This window comes from Myripristis murdjan, chromosome 21 (genome assembly GCF_902150065.1).
Source record: "Myripristis murdjan chromosome 21, fMyrMur1.1, whole genome shotgun sequence".
Classification (NCBI taxonomy): domain Eukaryota; kingdom Metazoa; phylum Chordata; class Actinopteri; order Holocentriformes; family Holocentridae; genus Myripristis; species Myripristis murdjan.
The window spans coordinates 25,099,021-25,121,520 of NC_044000.1; the positions used below are offsets into that span (position 1 = coordinate 25,099,021).

A 22,500-nucleotide genomic window follows, 5' to 3' on the forward strand; every position below is an offset into this window, starting at 1 on the left:
GAATAGTTTAATAACTTAATTTACATAAGTCTAATAATTAATCGGATGTCCCGTCCCGATCTGTCCCGCAGTGTGGTGGTCAGCCTGCAGCGCCGCTCCCTCCCTGATGACGACGAGGACGACAGTTCAGACAGAGAGCTCCGCCCCTCTTCCATCCCACCGCCCTCTCCTGGTGCCGAGTCCAGCAGCAGCAGCTCTTGTCCCAGCCCCGAACCACAAACACGCAGCCTCACCCTGGGATGTCCCGCCCCTCTCTGACGCCTCGCCGTGGAACATCCCACCCCCTCTGATGCCCTCTGGCTCCAGGCCGGGGCAGAGCGTTGGCTCCACCCGGTCGGGTGTGGGAGGTTAACGCCACTCAGGTGTGAGGAGACGAACAGTTTCTGTTAATTAGAGCCAAACTGTGACCCTTCATCCTGAGTTTGAGGGTCCAACAGACACAAACCTGCAGCTCAGACAGGAAGTGAGACAGGAAGTGAGACAGGAACACGTCAGACAGGTCCATTATTTGCTGAGTACGAGCCCACCTGGTGGTGGCCGGGTGCCACCAGGCTAAGGAGAAAACCTTCACAGGAAGCTCAGATTATCAGATTATCTGTTATCAGCATGAAGGACAGACTCGTTAACAAGTTAATTAACATACTAATTAACATACTAATTAACTGTTTAATTTAAGGTGACGTTAGTTAATCTGCAGTACACATGAAAATCCTCTCTGGCTTCTTCACACCTTTCATTACAAAGATGAAACATGATTTCTCTGTGTGTGTGTCTGTACAACACACACACAAACACACAGTGCTTTCCAACACAACACATGATGATGTCACTTCATGCCAGAGTGACCTCAGCTCTCAGACTCTAGAAGTTTTCAAGAAAACCAACACACAGTGAGAGTGAGTGAGAGTGATTCATTCAAACTAACTGAGTCGGTAATAAAGTTTTGACTGTTCAGATTCTAACACAAGAGCTAACATTTGGCTGGCTTTTCCAGGTGTGTGTGTGAGTGTGTGTGTGTGTGTGTGTGTGTGTTAGATAAGAGAAAGGTTTTCCTGCAGTTTATTCCTGCAGTATCTGAATCCTCATGACTCTGGTTGTTTGTTTCCTTCATGATGGCCAAAACAGCACAACAACAACAGTAATCATAATAACAACACTGGCCGAGGTCTGGTTGTTGATTTAATCCAGTAAATCTGGACTTAATCTCATATTTTCCAGCTGCTGCAGAATCTGGTTGGTGTTGTGTTTTTCTGGACTTTCAGCAGTGACTGGACATTAATCTATAAATCTGTGACTCAGTGTGTCTGTGAGGCGTCTGCCGCACGACGGCGCTGCGGTGAAACTGCTGGGCAGAGGCTTACTCTGAATTCATTTACCCTCGAGGCATAAGGACAGTCAGCTGACTTGTTAATGACAGTTGGTTTCCACGGTGATGGTGTCACCAGTCGCTGCTGAGTTTTTCCTCTGAGCTTCTAAACATTTAAACTCAGCAGGTTAAAGAAAACTAAAGTTATTAAAAGTGAAACTTTCATTTCCATGAAGGAGAGGAAAGAAAACGAATAAATCAGTTTACACTTAAGCTTTTAAACAACTTTATTGTTATTATTAACAATAACAGAGATGCCTGTGATTTTTTTTAGACATGATTAAAATTGTAATAATTGTTAAATAAATAGAAGAATTTCTGTCATTTATAGTATTTCAAAAGTTGTCAAGTTCTGATGTTAAAGGGCTGTATTATTTACTGCTCAGGTTCCATTTCACAATAAAAAGTTCAATAAAAAAAAATCTTTGTGATTTTTATTCAACGGGGAAATGGGTCATGTTTTTTTGTTGTTTTAGTGTTTGTATAGAGTTTGTTGTTTTGTTTACATGAATATCTGAGTAAAAAAACACCAATCACATTTAAGGAATAGTTAACCACAGCTATTTTTTTTTTTTTTGTTTATTCATCCTGAATTGTCTTGAATACAGCCCCTCCACCCCCCACCACAAAAAAACCCTAAACTAACCCTCCCCTTCAGTTCCTGTCCGACTCAACATGTGGGCAGAAGAAATATTAATCCTGACATGAAAAACTGATATAACCAGGAAGGAGATGCTTAAATAATAAATGTGATCTGACTCTGAACTAATGACAAGACCCACCTGTTGCCATGGCAACAGCCCATATGTCCATGATGAGTCACTGTAACTGAAATCCGAGGTTAAGATGAGACCTTGAACGCAGCGCCGGCCTCAGTTCTGCTGCAGTATGAAACCTGAGACGTTCAGGGGATCATCTGCTGCGTGTAAACCAGGACACCGGCTCGGGTGACAGAATATAAATAACCTGACATGGAATGAAACCTGAACGTCTCGCAGGGCGCTGTGACCGCAGCACCTTTTCAAAATAAATGTCATAATAATGGTCATGTAATAACCAGCCATTTGACCCCTGAACTATAGACCACCGGCTCTGTGTGACCCGGCTGTGTGACCCAGCTCTATGTGACCCAGTTCTCTGTGACCCGGCTCTGTGTGATCTGGCTCTGTGTCACCCGGTTCTGTGTGACCTGGTTCTATGTCACCCGGCTCTATGTGACCCGGCTCTGTGTGACCCGGCTCTGTGTCATCCGGTTCTGTGTGACCCAGTTCTATGTCACCCGGCTCTCTGTGACCCAGCTCCGTGTGACCTGGCTCTATGTGACCCGGCTCTGTGTGACCCGGCTCTGTGTCATCCGGTTCTGTGTGACCTGGCTCTATGTCACCCGGCTCTCTGTGACCCAGCTCCGTGTGACCTGGCTCTATGTGACCCGGCTCTGTGTGACCCGGCTCTGTGTCATCCGGTTCTGTGTGACCCAGTTCTATGTTACCCGGCTCTATGTGACCCAGTTCTGTGTGACCCGGCAGTGTGTCACCCGGTTCTATGTCACCCAGCTCTGTGTGACCCGGCTCCGTCTCACGCGGCTCTGTGTGACCCGGCTCTGTGTGACCCAGCTCTATGTCACCCATGTCTGGGCTCCAAGACACACTACACACACTACACACACACTACACACACTACACACTAGACACACTACACACACCACACACTACACACACACAACACACTACACACATCACACACTACACACATACTACACATACAGTACACAAACCACACACACTACACACACTACACATACACTACACACACCACACACTACACACATACTACACATACACTACACACTACACACACTACACACAATACGCACTACACACACTACACACACACTGCACACACACTACACACTACACACACAAAGACTCGAAGATCTGGGTCAAAATCGTTCTGATCAAGATCCTCAGAGAGACCAGGCAACATTTACTGAGCCTGACCAGGACAGTGAACGCCCCATGAGCTATTTCTCCTCCCACTGCACACACACACGCACACACACACACACACACACACACACACACACACAGCTCCAGATTTAGCCTGTCTGTCGGCTGAAGTTCAGCAGAGAGACTCCTCAGCTTTCACTCCCCCTTCACCTCCTGCTCCTCCTCCTCCTCCTGCTCCTCCTCCTGCTTCTGCTTCTTCTTCTCTGGCAGACGTGGAGACAGAAGTTACTGGATGTAGTTTTAGTTTTGCTGTCAGCTTCCTGCTCCTCCTCCAGCCATGCAGGTAAGACACACACACACACACACACACCGGTCAGTTCTTTGCTGATTCAAAACCCTAACACACTGGGTCAAACTGAGAGACAGACAGACAGAGAGAGAGACAGACGGACAGAGAGAGAGAAACAGACAGACAGACAGACGGACAGAGAGAGAGAAACAGACAGACAGACAGACGGACAGAGACAGACAGATCAGGACAGAGAACAATACAATGCAATTTCCATACAGAGATGTATAGTAATATTAACAGTGGCACAAATAACAACAACCATGATATTAGTAATAATTAGAGGGTAAGGATGTATAAGGATGGAGAGAGGGGCCACACTGGGGCCACACCAGGAGCCACGCTGGGGCCACACTGGGGCCATACCAGGAGCCATACTGGGGCCACACCAGGAGCCATACTGGGGCCACACCAGGAGCCACGCTGGGGCCACACTGGGGCCACACCAGGAGCCACGCTGGGGCCACACCGGGGCCACACTGGGGCCACACCAGGAGCCACGCTGGGGCCACACTGGGGCCACACCAGGAGCCACGCTGGGGCCACACTGGGGCCACACCAGGAGCCACACTGGGGCCACACCAGGGGCCACACCAGGGGCCATGTGGCCACATTACCGTTACTGATAGCTACCTGGCCAAACTAGCCAGCAGGATAACCATGTTACTGTTGGCGTGCTAATGCTAGATGCTAACTTGGCTAATTAGCCAGCAGGATAACCATGTTACTGTTAGCATGCTAACACATGAACTGCTGACAATCTTTTCAGGTTCAGTTCCCATTTGATGAAGAGGAGGAGGAGGAGCGTGGCCTCGTGATGAAGAGCAAAGGTAAGAGCAGTGTGTGTGTGTGTGTGTGTGTGTTACACTTTTCTGTGTCCTGTCTTCTGTCTTCTGTGAAAAACTTCTCTAAGGTCCTTACCATTTCTCAAGCAGCGGTTACAGAGGTTTTCAATGTGGGGGGTGGGGCTCTGCTGGAGGCGGGGCTCTGCTGGAGGCGGAGCTCTGCTGGAGGCGGGGCTCTGCTGGAGGCGGGGCTCTGCTGGAGGCAGGGCTCAGCACAGGGCGGGGCTCTGCAGAGGGTGGGACTCTGCAGTTTCAGGTGAGGAGGGAGGAGAAGATTTAGAATTCCTGCTTATTAAGATGAAACGTTATCCTGCAGGGAAGATCAGTGACGAAGATTGACTGAATTTATTTCTTCTTCGTAATTACCATATTGACCCGAATAAAAGACGACCCTGATTTTAAGACGACCCCTCTTTTTCAAGACCCTTTTTTGGAAAAATACTTTTTATATGGACATTCTGCCAGGAGCGGACTTACCATTAGGCAAAACTAGGCGGTTGCCTAGGGCCCCATAAAACTCCTCATACACTTATGGTTAATACAGGTATTACTTATTTGCGCACATTAATTATGTTTTTGATTAAAATACTTTTGCTAAAATGCCAGCAGAATGCTTATCGTATTATGTGTGTCTCGGGGCCCCTGTTTTGTGTGTTGTCCTCTCATCTCAGAGGGCCCCATGCCTGCCTTTGCCTTGGGTCCCAAATTTCTTAAATCCGCCACTGCATTCTGCAACACCAGCCCATGCTAGCTTTGAACTCAGTGCGGGGTATGTTGAGCTCTGTGGCAACTTCAGGTGCTTTTTGCTGCATCACAGCCCTCATAACGGGCAGTCCTTCACTACGTTTCTCATTCACAAAATCGCACACCCTCCTGTCAGTCTCGTTGAATCGACCAGTTTTTGGACCACGAAAAGCCCTTCTCTGGCTGTGGGCATTTTTTAGCTCTTCTTTCTGAGACCGCCACCGTCTCACATTGCACTCAGGGCCAGGGTTAAGGGATGTTTATTTACCTTGACAGTTTTGGAGGTAACTTCAGAAAGCGTCCAACTGACAGCCGGAGCCGCATGTCAGCTGGCTGCTACATTCAAGCGGGTGGCGGCGCACACCGGCCGGCCCACCTGATACTGGCCGGTGCCTCGGTCGGCACCGCGCACACCCGGTCAGGTCTGCCGGATCTGACAGGTGCGCGGTGCACACAGACTGCCATATATACCTTTCATCATAAATCAACTTTTGTTTATACGCGGTTGCAGCAGCACCATGGGCAGCAACACAGACAACATGGTTGATTATTGATTGCACGACGCAGCCATTCGCCGGTAATCGCGCTGCGCATTAATCGATTTTGCGGAGGCTGGAAGAAAGTTGCATGATTTACGTTGTATCCACGTTCGCCCGCTGCGTGCGTGACTGTTCATGTGCTCGTGCATGAACGCCCGTACCGTGCTGGAGCACACCCCTTCCAACCCTGTCAGAGCAGGGGAAGTGTGCTGTATTCAAGCACGGAACATATGCAAGTACAATACATGTGTATTTGCTTAGACCCCCAATATAAGACGAGGGCGTTTTTTCAGGGCATTTTCAATGGGAAAAATATCGTCTTATATTCAGATCAATACAGTACTGTCTTTCAACTTATTTGATCTATTTATTCATTATTTGTTCTATTTATTTGTATTTTTACATATTGTTTAATATATACATAATGTTTTTTTAATCTTATGTGAAGCACTGAAATGCCTTGTCTTGTGTGTGTGTGTGTGTGTGTGTCTGTCTGTGTATGTGCACAGACCCAGATCCAGACACGTTTGTTTACATGAACTTCATGAAGACTCACTGCTGCTACGATGCCATACCGACCAGCTCCAAACTGGTCATCTTTGACACTACACTGCAGGTACGCACACACACACACACACACACACACACACACTCACACACACACACACACACACAGAGGCAGGGAGCCTGTTGTTTTCTGTTTATAACTTAAAAGGTGGAACATGCTTCTACCCAAATGAAGGTTGGTGTACAGATGTCACAGTGTTGAAGAAGTCATGCAGCCCTCATCTGGAGACTTTTTTCATAAACCATAAGCGTTTTTATGCACCGCGGGAGTTTTCTTTGTTTGTTCTGGTCAGTGTTTACATCCCACCTCCGGCATAATGGAGGAGTTACAGCACCTCGCTGACCAGATCACAGACATGGAGGAAAAGCATCCAGACTCCCTGCTCATTATTCTTGGGGACTTTTACAGAGCAAACCTCACCCACGAACTACCAAAATACAAGCAACACATGAAATGTCCCACCAGGGACAGGAACACTTTGGACCAGTGTAACACAGTTATAAAGGACGCTTATCGCTCTGTTCCCCGTGCAGCTTTAGGACTCTCCTACAGGCAGAAACTAAAATCTGCTAAGCCTGTAGTGAGGACCGTGAAGAAATGGACAGAGGAGTCAAAGCCGGAGCTACAGGCCTGCTTTGACTGTAACTGATTGGAGTGTTTTTGAAGCTGCAACCACAGATCTCAACAAACTGTCTGACACTGTGACATTATATATCAGCTTTTGTGAGGACATGTGTGTGCAGACCAAGACCTTCTGCACATACAACAACACCAAACCCTGGTTCTTCTCAAAACTGAGGATGCTATGTCAGGCATGGGAGGAGGCCTACAGGAGTGGGGATTGGGACCTGTACAAGCAGGCCAGAAACACTGTGACAAAGGAGATCAAAGTAGCTAAGAGGAGCTACTCTGAAAGACTGAAACACAGCTTATCAACGGCCCTGCGTCAGTGAGTACATTTACATGCACACCATATTCTGGTTCGGGTCAATATTCCGGCTAAGGTAACTGCGCCGCGGCAACTGGAATATTCCGTTTACATGTTACTTGGCATGCCCCCGTGTTTCGGCGTATTCCACTCTCTTACGTAATGCGACACTCAGCCGCGGGGGGCAGCAGCACGCGTATAGGCATTTGGTCTGCTGGAAATACAGGAAATCAGGAAGGCTCCAGGACCTGATAGCGTGTCCCCCTCCTGCCTGAGAGTCTGTGCCGACCAGCTGGCCCCCATCTTCACCTAGATCTTCAACAGATCCCTGGAACTGTGTGAAGTCCCCTCCTGCTTCAAACGCTCTACTATCATCCCAGTCCCAAAGAAGCCCTCCATCACAGGATTGAATGACTACAGGCCTGTTGCCCTGACGTCTGTGGTCATGAAAACCTTTGAGCGCCTGGTACTGAGCCACCTGAAGGACATCGCAGGACCCCTGCTGGACCTCCTGCAGTTTGTCTACTGGGCAAACAGGTTGGTGGATGACACCATCAACATGCTGCACCATGTCCTGCACCACCTGGACTCTGCAGGGACCTACACCAGGATCCTGTTCAGCTCAGCCTTCCAGACCGTTGCCCCCGATCTCCTCCGCCAGAAACTGGCCCAGCTCACTGTGCCAGCCTCCACCTGCCAGTGGATCACTAGCTTCCTGACTGACAGGAGGCAGCAGGTGAAGCTGGGAAACATCACCTCCAGCACCCGGACCACCAGCACTGGCGCTCCCCAGGGGTGTGTTCTCTCCCCACTGCTGTTCACCCTCTACACAAATAACTGCACCTCGGTGGACCCGTCCGTCAAACTCCTGAAGTTTGCAGACGACACAACATCAACGTCATCAGCCTTATCCGAGACGGTGACGAGTCTGCCTACAGACGGGAGGTGGAGCGGCTGGTCCTCTGATGTGGTCAGAACCACCTGGAGCTGAACCCGCTCAAGACCGTGGAGATGACAGTGGACATTAGGAAGAGCCCCTCCACCCTCTCCCCCCTCACCATCCTCAACAGTACAGTGTCTACTGTGGACTCTTTGTGGTTCCTGGGATCCAGGCTTTGTGGTTCCTGGGATCCAGGCTTAGTACTTCGTACTTCCTGTGCAGGCTTAGGAAGTTCAACCTGCCTCTGGAGCTGCTCACACTGTTCTACTCCGCCATCATCCAGTCTGTCCTGTGCACTTCCATCACTGTCTGGTTTGGCTCTGCCACCAAACAGGACAGGAACAGACTACAAAGAACAGTCAGGTCTGCAGAAAGGATTATCGGGACTAACCTCCCCTCCATTCAGGACCTGTACCAGTCCAGGGTCAGGAACAGGGCTAGTAGGATCTCTGCAGACCCCTCTCACCCCGACACAAACTGTTTCAACTTCTCCCCTCTGGTCGGCACTACAGAGCTCTGCGAGAACCACCCGCCACAGGAACAGTTTCTTCCCCCCAGGCTGTTGCTCTGATGAACTCTTAATAGTCACAGAGTGTCGGGTCCATACACACTGCACATCACTGCACATCACTGCACACCATCCTGTATATAGTTGTCATAGAGGTTGGTTTGTTTACTTGTTTATTTTTTCTTGCCCCTTCTGTTTTCTATTTTTTATTTAATTTATGTCAATTTGCACTGTTTACTTTTATTTGCACTGAGAGTTTAAAGTTTACCGGAGTTTACCGGCATACTTAGCCAATAAAGCTCATTCTGATTCTGATAAAATGTGTGTGTGTGCGTGTGTGTCAGGTGAAGAAGGCTTTCTTTGCTCTGGTGGCTAACGGCGTGCGAGCTGCTCCACTATGGGACAGCAAGCTGCAGAGTTTTGTAGGTGAGCTGCACACACACACACACACACACACACACACACACAGACACTGCACAACTCTGTGAAGTTTCTGTTTGCTTGGCAAATTTAAAGCATTTTATGATGAATGACATTTACTTTTTGAAAACTGATAACACTTTATGTTAATGTTGTAATAAACATTAGTTAATAGTTAATAAGCCCACTGTAAGTCCTTTATAAGATACTCATTAGCATTAATAATTGTTAATGCGACTACATAAGTGTATTAGTAACATGATAAACACATTTATTCTTAAACTTTAAGACATTTACAAGCCCTTTGAAGCAACTAGTTAATTCCTATAGACATTAATAAAAGCCTTAAAAGTTTGTTATTTATTATAATAGATGACAAACTTGTCAAATGGGAAAATTTAACTAATTTACCCATTATGTCACTGTTAAACCATAAAAACTTTTAAAGCTTTTTAAAAAAAAAAAGTTTTAAAAGTTTTTTTTTCCTTTAATACGGAAAACCTCCCCAAAAAATTCACGAGCTATAACCTAATTATCAGTCAGAGGACTGTTAACTGGCCTCACCTGGAGGCCCTGAAGGTCTCTTGAAGAAGGAACCACCTGGAGGCTCTGCATTTCAACTCTCCTGTTGGCAGAGACGGAGGAACCTGGAGGAACATCCCACCTGCTCTGAGCCTGACTGGTGCTTTGTTGTTGAACATTATGACCATAACGAGCTCCATGTTGGAACATGAGGCAGATCATCAGTGGACCTGGGATGTGCTGTGACAGTTAGCTAGCTGTCCACCACAGAGTCGCCTCTCGTATCTGCTGCTGGAAATGTCCTGGTCACCGCGGTGATTTCTTTTGCCCTGTTTGAATCAGATGAACGTCTGCATAATGTTGCTTATGTCTTAAAACATCTCAGAGTTAGTAACTCCATGCCAGCTGTGTGAACTTCTTTTTATTTCTTTTTATTTGTGTCTCCCTGTACACTTCCTCTACCTTCTTCCTGTATCCTCTTTGTGTCCACAGACATTATATTGCCACAGGTCTAATGGCAACATGTGGGAACACCTATCAAAACGTCCCCTTTCCTAAGTAGGTTAAACATAACACAACGATAGCTCTTACAGCAATTCAAGTCTACAAGTATAACACACAACATGATATAACACCATAAGACGGCTGTTAACTGTTTGCCCTTGTGCTGTAAGTCTCTCAGGAGGTTTCCTGTGTCTGGCTGATCGTCTCAAAGCTGGTGCAGTTATTGGGAAAGGTGAAAGAGGCTCAGTGACGTCTCACTAACTTGCTTTCCAGACTCTCATGAGTGTCCTCCCACAGTCTCCAGACAGACTCTTCCTGTTTCTTCTGAATACTTATCCGTTCTGTCTTCACCATGCAGGACCTGGGCCCCACTTCGCTGAGAACAGTTGCCTTCCTGGTCCAAGCATCAGGATCATTGATTTCTACAACATCCATTTTGTGAAAAGGTTCCAGTCTGTGCTGCTTTGTCATAGTTCATTCGGTAGCTTAGCAAAGCCAAATAAGGATCACTCTTACCATGGGGCTAGAAGTTGTGTGTTGAAATCCATACTGCTTAGCAAACTCCCTGAATTCAGCAGTTATACTGGGGTTCATTGTCACTCACCACACATTGTGGAATTCCATGTCTAGCAAAAGAAGCTTTTCATGTGGGTGAAACTGTGATGATGTCCTAGGGAGCCGAGCAACCTCATGGTAGTTTGAATAATAGTCTGTGACTAGTCCTTAACATTCAGATGGGACTATCAGTACCCACCTTTTGCCATGGTGCAGATGGTATGTCTGTAATAAGCATCAGCACTTTTGTCTGTTTATAGTGATGTCTGAGACACGTGTCACATTTTCCAATCATGTTTTCAATGTCCATGTTGATGCCTGGCCAGTAAACTGCTTCTCTGGCTCTCCTTTTACATTTCTCCATGCCTAGATGTCCCTCATGAATACGGTGAAGCATGTCCTGGCACATGGACTGAGGTATCAGCATCCTGTTTTGTCTCAGCATGAGACCATTTGCAACACTCAGATCTGCTCATATGGGACAGAAGTGCGGGCAGCTTCCCTTTACTCATCTATTGTGGATATGGTGGACAACTTTCAACAGCACAGGGTCCTTTGCAGGTTCCTGCACAATTTGCTGTACCATCACATCAGATACGGGGAGGGAAGCTGTCCACATGTTGATATGTGTTTCAACATCATCACTTGAGTACCTGACCAGCAGGTCGCTGCTTGGTGCTGGTGCCCTGCACAAAGCATCTGCCAACATCGGTGACATTTGAGGTTTTTCTTAATGATTGAAACCAACAGCTCATGATCAGTTTCAACTGTAACGATTGGCAAACCATATCCATTACTGTGAACCTTTTCACACCCAGACACTAAACCCAGAGTCTCTTTCTCGATTTGGGCAGAGTGGTTACCATTTGTCTCCCTGAGCTTGGAGCAGAACAGCTCCCAAGCCATCTTTTGAGGCATCGGTGGAGATCTCTGTTGCTTTTGAGAGGTCAAAGAACGTGAGCACTGGCCCCGTGGTTAGAGTTTACCTCCATTTCTGCCATTCTTTCTCATGTCGAGCAGTCCATTTGAACTCCATGTTGTGCTGCAGCAACTCTCTGAGACACACTGTCTTAGAAGAAAGATTAGGAATGAATTTACCCAGGAAGTTTATCATTCCCATAGCACAAAGGACTCATTTCTTGCCAGTGGGAAGAGTCATGTCCAGTATGGCTTGCACTTTTGACTGATAAGGTTCCATCTCCTGTGCTGTGAGCTTGTCTCCCAAGAATCTCATTTCTGTGACACCAAACTAACCCTAACCTGCTCACCTGGGCTCTGCAGGATTTTTTGTAGTCTTTAATCATGCTGCTGACATGTAGTTCCTCAGATCATCAAATCATGTATGTACACTGGTGGCCTCCAGACCCTCTATTATAGACTCCATAGCCCTCTAAAAGATCTCTGGCATTGAGATCATGCCAAATGGGAGCCTCAGAAAACAGCAGCGCCCAAACAGTGGGTTGAAGGTGCACTACTTAATGTTCTATGAGTCTAGCTTCAACTGCCAAAGTCCCTGCAATGCATGCAGTTTGCTGAAATATTTGGCAACCTTCATTTCACTGGTCATCTCTTCTTGTGTAGGAATTGAGTAGTGCCCTCTTTTTGTATTCTCATTCAGATCCTTGGTATCTAGGCAGACTCGTAACTCACCATTGGTTTTCTTGGTACATGTGATGGAATTCACCCTCTCAATGACACCCAGTTGTGTCATTCTGTCAAGCTCTTTTTTCAAAAACACTCAGTGCGGTGCTGGCACTCTCCATGGGGGATGCGCTACAGGCTTAGCATCACTCTTGAGCTTGATCTTGTAGGTGTATGGTAATGTCCTGTGTCCTTTGAAAACAGAGAGGAATTATTTTACGATGTCTACAGATCCCTTGCATTGTGTATAGTTCGTCTCTTGGCATTGTTTGTCAAGTGTAATATTTGCACAGTTAACATGATAGACACTCTTAGTCCAGTCCTAGGTCTTCCTTGACTAACAGTGGTCCAATCCATTCATCACTTTTCACTGTACTCCCCGTCTGACCAGTATCACTAAACATCAAGGACCATGCACTGTTGTCATCCTCACGTGGCACCATCTTGATGAAAAACATGTCACTCAAATCATCACTGTCATGATTTTTTTTTTTTTTTTTTGTATCTTTGGAGAAACACATTTTTGCAAAATGATTCTTACATTTGACACATGTTTTCCCAAAAGCAGGACATCATCTCAGTTTGTGCTTCTCACTACATCATTCTAACAGCTCTTTATCCTTGTTTTTGGATCTGCTCCTCTGTTTGCCTTTGACTGACATTTACTGTCTCATCATCTTAGCTTGTTGCTCCCTTAGCAGGCTCATCAAAAGTCACTGGCGTGCTAGCTCAGTGGCCTGGCTTATTTTTATAGCACTTTACAATGTGAGTTCTGTTTCTCATTTGTCCCAAACACTATCCGATCATGAGTCTCTGAGATCACCAAAATCACCCGACTGTGCTTTTAGCTTGAGGCCTATGACAAAGTTACCAAAAAATGTTTGATGAGGCTGTGAGTCTCCTAGAAGTCACTAGAGGTCATTTTCTACAGCGACGTCCAGTTTGACAAAATGCTCTGCCTGCAGTGAAATGGCTGCGATGGGGGCCAACATCATCACACATGAATCAAATGTGGCTCATTGAATCCACAAGGATCTCAGCTTTCCAGTCAAAGCCAACTGATGCAGCTCCAAGACTGTTTAGGCCCCAGTCTGCACAAACACACCATTTTACAACAGGCCAGAAGAACACATGTGGACTGCAGGGTGAACTGCATGGGATTAGCAGAAGGTGGGCATGTCTGCAAAGGGGGGAGCCGTGGCTGCCCAGAGAACCCATTTTCATTCACACATCTGGAGGTCAGAGGTCAAGGGACCCGCTGGAAACAGACATGCTAATTTAATTGACAAACAGACCAGGTGCTCCAGTTTCATCAGGATCTTCTCTCTGGGACTTCCTGAAACCCTCTGACCCACCAGGACGTTAAAGAGTTAAACAGCACTAAAAGTCAAAGTCTCTCTCTCTCTCTATGAATACCACAGGCCACTCGCCCTATTTTTGGTTTGGTCTGTTGGGGCATTTGGCACCGTGCCTCTGTTATTAATACACACACACACACACACACACACACACACATACACGCGCACACATGCACACACACACTCACACTCTGTATCAGTCTGATGTTTTTGAACATTTTAGTCACTGATGTGAATATTTGACTCATAACTGATGAAACATATGTTATTTCCTCTGTGGGTGTGTGTGTGTGTGCGTGTGCGCAGGTATGCTGACAATCACCGACTTCATTAACATCCTCCATCGTTACTACAAATCTCCTCTGGTGAGTTCCTCTTCACTCTCTGTCACTTTCTGTCACTTCCTCTTCTTGAATTTTTTACAACACAAAAACAGAGATAGAGAGTTTTTATTCATTTCAGCGGCTGATCAGTGATCTATCTATCTATCTATCTATATAGATATATAAATATATATAGATATAGATATATATAGCAAGAGAGAGAGAGAGAGAGAGAAAGAGAGAGAGAGAGAGAGAGAGAGAGAGAGAGAGAGAGAGAGAGAGAGAGATCTTGCTTGGTTACAAGATGAACATAATAATAAAGAGCAGTGCCAGAGAAGGCTGGAAGCCAAGAGCAAGACAACACAGAGAGAAATTAGCCAGCTAGCAGAACTAAGGAAAGGTGTGGTGACTGAAAAAGAAAAACAACAAACTATCCATACCTGACGCATAGGACACCGCCAAACAAAGACTCACAGCCTTGGCTACCCACCTGACCACAACCACTACCAAACACCTCCACAGAGTGAGGCAGGTCCTGAAGAGCCAGCTCATTGGACAGAACAAGATCTGAGCCATCAACACCTACGCACTGCTGGTGATCAGACACCCTGCTGGTATAACATCCTGACCACAGGGGGAGCTAGAGGCCACTGATATCAAGACAGGGAAGCTCCTCACGATGCACCGTGAGGCTGCACACTGAGAGGAAGGAGGAGGCGAGGACTGGTGAGGGTCAGAGCCACCATCCAGGATGAAACAAAGATCCAGGAATACATGAGGAAGACGGCTGATGGATGATGCTATGCGCTCTCCGCAGGCACTGCTTGTGCTAAATGGACCCGATGGCAGGGAGTGGAGTACCGGTGATGCGCTGGGCAGTTTTAACCACATCACAGCAGGGGGTGCCATGCTGGCAGGTACAGCAGACATGGAGCGCCATAACCAAGCAGCTGGCAGAGTGAACAGGAACATCTGCACCGACGTCCCTGGGCCAACATGGAAGACGCCTCCAAAGCTGGTGGAGAACCACAGAGCCCAGATCCTGTGGGACGTCCAGATCCAGATGGATCAGCTGGTTGCAGATCAACCAGACATGGTGCTGGTCCACAAACAGCAGAAGAAGGCAGCAGTGAGAGATACAGTGATGCCGAGTGACTGCAACATCAAAAAGAAGGAACACGAGGAACCCAGCCTGAAGTAGACACAAGACAGCCCAAAGAGGCGCAGAGGGAAATTTATATATATATACAGTAGCTTGGTTCCCACTCCATCTGGCTCCAGTTTGGCTCCAGTTTGGTTCCTGGTTCCAGTTTGTATGCAGTTATTGATTATATCTGATGTTGTTTTATTCAGGTTCAGATTTACGAGCTGGAGGAGCACAAGATCGAGACGTGGAGAGGTACAAGAAATATTTACACTGCAGCTTGACAGTTTGATTAGATAAACAAATCAACCTTTGTTTTATATGAAAGTAATGTACAGGGGATGATAGTCTGTTTCCTCCTGCAGAAATCTACTTGGAGTATTCTGTCAAGAGCCTGATCAGCATCACACCTGACGCCAGGTGAGCCACTGTCTGCCAACCAATCAACCAATCAGTCTGCTCAGTACATGGAAAAATAAAAATAAAAAATAACTAATATGAACATTTTATATTTAATGATTTAAACATTCACAGTTTAACAGTTTAGTTGTACATTTTAGCATTATAATCTGTTAATAATCTGTTTTCATCTATGTTATGTTAATAATCTCTTTAATCTGTTTCATGTTAATAATCTGTGTTGATTTGTTGATAATCTGGCCCCGCCAGTCTGTTCGAGGCGATCTATTCCTTGTTGAAGAACAAAATCCACCGGCTACCCGTCATCGACCCCGAGAGCGGGAACGTCCTGCACATCCTGACACACAAACGCATCCTCAAGTTCCTGCACATCTTCGTGAGTCTCTCTGTCTCTCTCTCTCTCTCTCTCTCTCACACACACACACACACACACACACACACACATGAATCTTGACTCTGAGTCTCAAAGTTTTAAACGAGATGCAAACATGAAGCTCTTTACAATTTCCTTTCATGTTGAATGAATTCTGTCCTGTGCGGTCCGGTCCTGTCCTGTCCTGTCCTGTCCTGTCCTGTTCCTCTCTGTCCTGTCATGTGCAATTGTGGCAGTTTCCCCTGCCACTGGTAACACACCACACCATCACTCATTCCACATGCAACATGTTAGCCAGGTAGCATGCTACTGATAGTTAGGTGGGTGCACACACTGAGCTACATTTACCAACAGAGCTATGTTTCCTGTGCTATTTTCCCCATAAAGTTTACCAGAAACACACACAAACACACGAGTGAGGTTTTGAGTTAACTCGTTATTATTTAAAGATTGCAGATCATGTGTTTTGAGTTATGTTTGTATCTAATTATGTTTCTCGTTCTTACCGCAGTGCTTACTGGTTCTGGGCAGTGACAAAGGACCCGAGCATAGTTTCAGGCAGTCTTTCGTAGTGCCTGAGTAGCAAGTAGGGAGCATGCTCAGTCCACTCATGCTGCACCATACCAGCTAATGGGAGTATTAAAGTGGGCTTGTAACTTCTACATGGTATCATGTTGATGTGATGACAGCTTTAATGTGGTAAAAACATGTATGTAGTCTTGAAAATGTTTTCCAGTCTGAAAATAATCTGTGTGGTTGAATTGATCACTTAATTATTCAATTAAAGATGGTATTGTCCAGTGGGAGGGGCCTAACCTTTAAATGGAGGGGATCTACACTGCCCAGTCAGTGAAGGGCTGTGGTGCTGTGCAGACCTTATGGTACTCTGGCCAGTGTTTTGTAAATATTTTTCTGCTGCATTTTTGCTTTATTATTTGCTGGATTGTCTTTAAAAGGCAATAAAACATTTAATTTTTTTTTTTTTCATCAAATGGACTTTGTCTTGCTTGTTTACATTTTTCGGGGTTAAACTACACCTTTTTCAGTCAGCCTTTCGGCAAACTACCCTCACTCAAGGTCAGAGTGTGACAGCGGTCCTGTCCTGTCCTGTTCTGTTCTGTTCTGTTTTCTGCGGCTACAGGGTTCAATGATCCCAAAGCCGAGGTTCCTGCAGAGGCGAATGTGCGAGGTGGCGATTGGGACGTTCCGACAGGTCGCCACAGTGCAGGAGTCTGCATCGGTGTACGACGCGCTGACCATCTTCGTGGAGAGAAGAGTGTCTGCTCTGCCTGTTGTCAATGAGGAAGGTGAGCCAGAGACTGATCTCTGACCTCCGACCTCTGACCTCCAACCTCTGAGATCTGACCTCTGAAATCTGACCTCTGACCCCTGTGGGCAGCGGGCACGTTGAACGTTCCTCCTCTTTTATGTGACCAGAAGCCAGTGGAACCACGATGGAACAAGATGATTCGATATAAAATCTGGTTCCTCTTCTGCAGAGTCTGTAGAAACAGGAAATACTAATAACATTAAAACTGTTCAATAAATGTAACTTTGGATTTATAATTCTATAAACATTAAATATTAGATGATTAAATATTAAACGTTACATAATAAATAACAAATAGTGCACAATCATCTGCATACAATTTGATATTTAACATTGATTTTGTTTCTAAATGTAACAACAACAACAACAACAATAACAATAATAATAATAACATCCACCACCTAATTCAGGGGGTAGTTTTCCGTTATGATCGGTTGCATATATCCTGGTGACAGACCTGGTGGCCATGTTGGAGGTCTTCAGTTCTGTGAACAGACCTGATCACTTCATCACTGATCAGTCTTGTTGATTTTGTGTTTAGTTGTCAGCTTGTTAGCTAGCTAACCAGAGCATCTCCTCAGCTAACATCACTAGCTTCAGACAGACAGGAAGTGAGTTCAGACAGACAGGAGGTCGGTTGATTTTAATGTTTTGTGTGTTTCTACAGGTAAAGTGGTGGCGCTGTACTCCAGGTTTGATGTCATTGTAAGTTTTCTCACTTCCTGCTTTAAAATGTTGAGCGGGGCTGATGGGAAATGTCGGGATGTCACTGGTACTATGACTTTGTTAATAAAGTTGTTGTTGTTGCGGTGAAGAACCTGGCGGCGCAGAAGAACTACAACAACCTGAACATGACGATGCGGGAGGTCATCGACTCCAGAGCGTGCTGCGTGGAGGGCGTCCTGAAGTGCTACGGCCACGAGACGCTGGAGACCGTCATCGACCGCATCGCCCAGGCCGAGGTACTGTCACTGTTCACCATGTGTACAATTATTTCTCACGCTCATCTTGTATTATTATCAGTCTGTTATCATGATGTGGCAGACACAGGTGGAATATTTTACAGTTTTTTTAAACACACATGCACACACACCGTCTGGCTCATTCTCAGTGTTTAGATATTCTTTATTCAGGGTTGAAAGTGTTTCCAAGTTGCTTTGGTTTTTATTTCTAGTATTTATCATCTGTTTGGGAATTTAGTTTAAATTATGATTCTGAGCTGATTCTGATTCTGCAGTGTCTCAACTGGATATTTGTCCCAGTTTTTAAAATCACTTGCTTTGTTTTTGGTTCCCAAAATTCACTGCCATATAGTGGTATTAGTTTAATCATTGATTTTGAAGTACACTATATTTTATGTTAATTTTCTTATGAGGGTTAGAACTTCAGTGCACTCGCAGCCTGTTGACTTTTACAAGATGCCGAAGTCATTATAATCTGCTGTTTGTTCAGGAGATTTTTCTCCAGCTGTGAAGTTGTTTTTTCTGCAGATTGGTTTTGGGGATTTTTCCACAGGTTTTTCTAGGTCTGACAGAAGTCATTTAGGATATTCAGTTGCTCCTGTAAACCGTCTTCTGAGGTTGACAGGACGCAGTCTTCTGCATACAAAAGACTTTTAACTTGTAGTTCAGGAGGAAGACAGCATGGGCATGAGATTTAGCTAATCTTAGAGCAAAGTCATTAAGAAGCGTAGATCAGATCATCAGCTGCATTTGTCCCAGGGTTTGGGTTTTTCCAAGCTGATACTGTGGGGGCTGGACTGTCAAATAATAAATTTGAAATTATTTCGCCGTAATTACTCTATTATTGTTTAATATTTTCACTGTCTTATAAAATTAACGTATATCAGTGTGAACGGATTTCTAAAGAAAAAAAAAAACGAAGGGTTGGGGTGGTCCATACTTGTGACCCAACTCTCTGATCTGGTTTTTCTCTCTCTCTCTCTCTCTCTCTCTCTCTCTCTCTCTCTCTCTGTCATCATGTCTCCTTTCCTCTTCATCCTCTCCTTTTCCTCGGACAGGTCCATCGTCTGGTGTTGGTTGACCTTGATGATGTGGTGAGGGGGATCGTCTCTCTGTCGGACCTCCTGCAGGCGCTGGTCCTCACCCCTGCAGGTATCGATGCACTTTTCTCCTAACTCCACCCCTCCGTCCATCCCTCGCTCCCTCTCCATCCCCGGGGTGTTCATCTGTCTGCCTGCCTCGCCCACCTCCTCATCCTCTGAGGCGTCGACGCTTCTCCTTTGTGCTCCTGTCATCCAGCTCCTCGTCATCTGAACTTTGAGAGACTCCTCCTTCTCCTCCTGCTCTTACGATTCCCTGACTACCTGACCTTCGCCTGTTTTTTGTTTTTTAAAACCTGCTGATGCCTAAAGCCGTCCACCAACCTCCACCTGCCTCCTCTTCTCTGAGAACCAAAGTCTGTTTCCCTCCACCTTGAACTCTCCTTGTTAAACCTCCTGCTTCTCCAAAACCAAACAGCTGCCTTTCCGCCTTCCCTGAAAGTTTGTAGTCCCACCCATCGACCAGCAACTTCCCGTGGAACTTCCTCTGAAAACTTCTGTTTAAACCAAACAACTAGCCAGCTCCTCTGCAGCCTCCCACTACTCAGCCAGCCTCCTCCTCCTCTTCCTCCTCCTCCTCCTCCTCCCTACCTTTGAAACATTGTGCTCCCACCTTCTCCTTCTGCTGCCACCAGTCTGCCTGTAATGTCACTTCCTCCTTTGAAACCCACTGCCCAGCTCCTTCTCCCAAATCTCCTGCACAGCCTCATCAACACTTTTTAGTCTGTTCCCCTTGCCCCCCACCCCCACCCTCCCAACCCCCCCGGCCCCCTGGCTCCTCATGGCCCCTCCTGCCCCCCCCATCCCAGCCCTCCTGGCACCCCTCAGGCCCCCTGAATCCCCCCCAGGTAGGCTTCCTGTCTGACCGTCCTGTCTCTGCTCCTCCAGGCCTGTGTCGCCTCTTGTCACTCTTCTGTAGCTTCTCCCAGGGTTTTTAGGGGAAGGGGAATGAGATTTGATCTTGAATTATTTCAGGAAAATTTTGAAAGAAAATGTTTAGTTTGGGACAGAACACGTTTGTGTTTTTTTCCAACACAATATTCAAAGTAACATAATGCTGTTCTAATCTACATAGGCTGGCAGTTCAGGATTCATCGAGAGACTACAGGTTTTCATTCTGAATGTTTCACTTATTTCTCTGGCAGACTCTCAGTCCTCGAGGTTCAGGTCTTCACGGGTCCAAAAAAATCAAACCCAAATGCAAGGACCCCGTCCAGTTCAGGTCCAAAACACAAACTTGGACCTATTAGGACCCAGGGGAACCCTGTATCTGTGGAAAGCTTATAACTCAAACGTTTATGATATTTTCATTCATATATGGACCCTCACAGGACCCGACCCAGTCAGACCCGACCCAGTCAGACGTGACCCAGTCAGACACAGCCCATTCAGACATGACCCAGTTAGATCCAGGTTGGGTGGGTTTGGGTCAGTTGGGAGGGTTGTGTGGGGTTGAGCCTCAGTGTCTTGCTCAAGGGAATCACTGGTCTGCTGACCAGTTGTGTTGAAAATGAACACAAACAGGTCATTCCCAAACTAGAAAGGTGAACATGTAGAAGAAGCCGCTTGTTTTAAAGGAAGTGGCGTTCCTCCCTCTCTGGGGTTGCTACAGTTTGTTGTTGTTGTTGACGGGTTTGTGTTCCTGCTTCAGTCTCAATCTGTTTCCTGTTTCATTGATCGATGGATTGAAGATGCATTTCGGGTCCTTTCTGCTGCTTGCTGATTCTTGACAGCATGTTGTTGTTGTTTTCAGATTTACACACAAAAATAATAATATCAGCTTAATTTTGGTAATCACACGTACAGATTTGGGGCGGATGAACAGTGAGCGGCTCGGTCAGTTTCTGTCCATCAAACTACATTAAAGACAAATCCACTGGAAACTGGAACCAGATTATCAGAGATGAGGCCCCGCCCACTCGCTGCTGTCCCGCTGTCTGTCAGCCAGAGAGGCGGAGTCTGACTGATTTTCATATCAGATGTCATGTCAATCAAAATTATGATACTGGTTATTGATAAATTCTGAATATTGGCCTGATGATTAGTCAGGACTGGATAAGCAGGACTAGCATTAACAGCAAACACACCCAGGATGCATCAGGATGTGATCAATCAATCAGACACACACACACACACACACACACACACACACACACACACACACATACACACAAAACCTCTGTTGGCTCATGAGAGAGATGGTCAGACTCTGGCGACGTTCTTAAATTGGTAAAATGCATTTTTATATGTTATATGTCTGATATGTGCTTCAAAACAGAGATCAGAGACTCCAAGGTTTTTCATTTGCTGACACAGTTTTAATGCCAGTGTCTACAGTTTTGTCTTGAGTTTCTGCCTCTGAGCTTCAGGACCAATCATTAAGAGCTGGGTTTTGTCCTGGTTGAGCTGTAGAGAGTTTTCTGCCGTCCATGACTCGATATCTAAACTAGTTAAAAAGAGCATCAGTTGGCTCTGGATGGTCAGGAGACACAGCGACATAGAGCATAGACCTAAACTTGAACCTTGTGGGATGCTGCATTCCATCTTATAGCTTTTTGATGAACATTCTTCAATTGTTGCGTAAAACTCTCTGTTGGTAAGATTGGATTTAAACCAGTTAAAACCAGTCCCTGAACCAGGCTGTGAAGTCTGTCTAAGGTCCAGCAGCAATTTGAATTAAAATAAAAATTTCACTCATGGCAGAAAACTCCTTTCTACGAGTTGTGAATCGAACCTGAATCATCAAAGTGGTGAATATGTTGGAAATGTATAAATATTAATTCATTTTCTGTTTTATGGAATTAGGAAATGCTGCATTTGCTTTGACTAAGACTAAATGTGGCCAATGACATTAGTTTAAATCCTCGGAAGATATTGGAGCCTGGAGACATTTTGACTGTTGCAGGTTGTGGACTTTGTTGTTTGCTGATTTAAAAAAATGTAAAAGACTCACCCACTTTAACATGAAATTTTCACAACATGAGGGTTAAAGATTCTCTTAATGAGGGAAAATTGAAAGTTCTCTTAATGATTTTTTTTTATTTCAGACATTTCATGAACTTGCTCTTAAGGTTTATTCTCTTGTTGAACCATACACATTTAGAAAGAGAAAATT

General features: G+C 45.8%; 2 protein-coding genes across 3 annotated transcripts in view; both read left to right on the forward strand.

Moving 5' to 3' along the window:
• Positions 1–1,795, forward strand: part of ttll4 (tubulin tyrosine ligase-like family, member 4) — a 21,518-nt gene extending 19,723 nt beyond the window's left edge. For both annotated transcript variants that reach the window (XM_030080509.1, XM_030080510.1), the window contains exon 21: positions 72–1,795. In XM_030080509.1, the coding sequence (XP_029936369.1) occupies positions 72–258 (187 nt within the window). In that variant the 3' untranslated portion in view covers positions 259–1,795. The remainder of the gene's footprint in view (positions 1–71) is intronic.
• Positions 1,796–3,622: 1,827 nt separating this feature from the next.
• prkag3b (protein kinase, AMP-activated, gamma 3b non-catalytic subunit) lies at positions 3,623–19,460 on the forward strand. The gene is made up of 12 exons (XM_030080527.1): positions 3,623–3,655; positions 4,431–4,491; positions 6,299–6,405; positions 9,078–9,159; positions 14,040–14,098; positions 15,410–15,455; positions 15,566–15,620; positions 15,870–15,996; positions 17,135–17,300; positions 17,991–18,028; positions 18,139–18,285; positions 19,344–19,460. The coding sequence occupies exons 1-12, from the start codon at positions 3,650–3,652 to the stop codon at positions 19,458–19,460; spliced, it is 1,011 nt and encodes a 336-aa protein (XP_029936387.1). The 5' UTR covers positions 3,623–3,649.
• Positions 19,461–22,500: the final 3,040 nt, after the last annotated feature.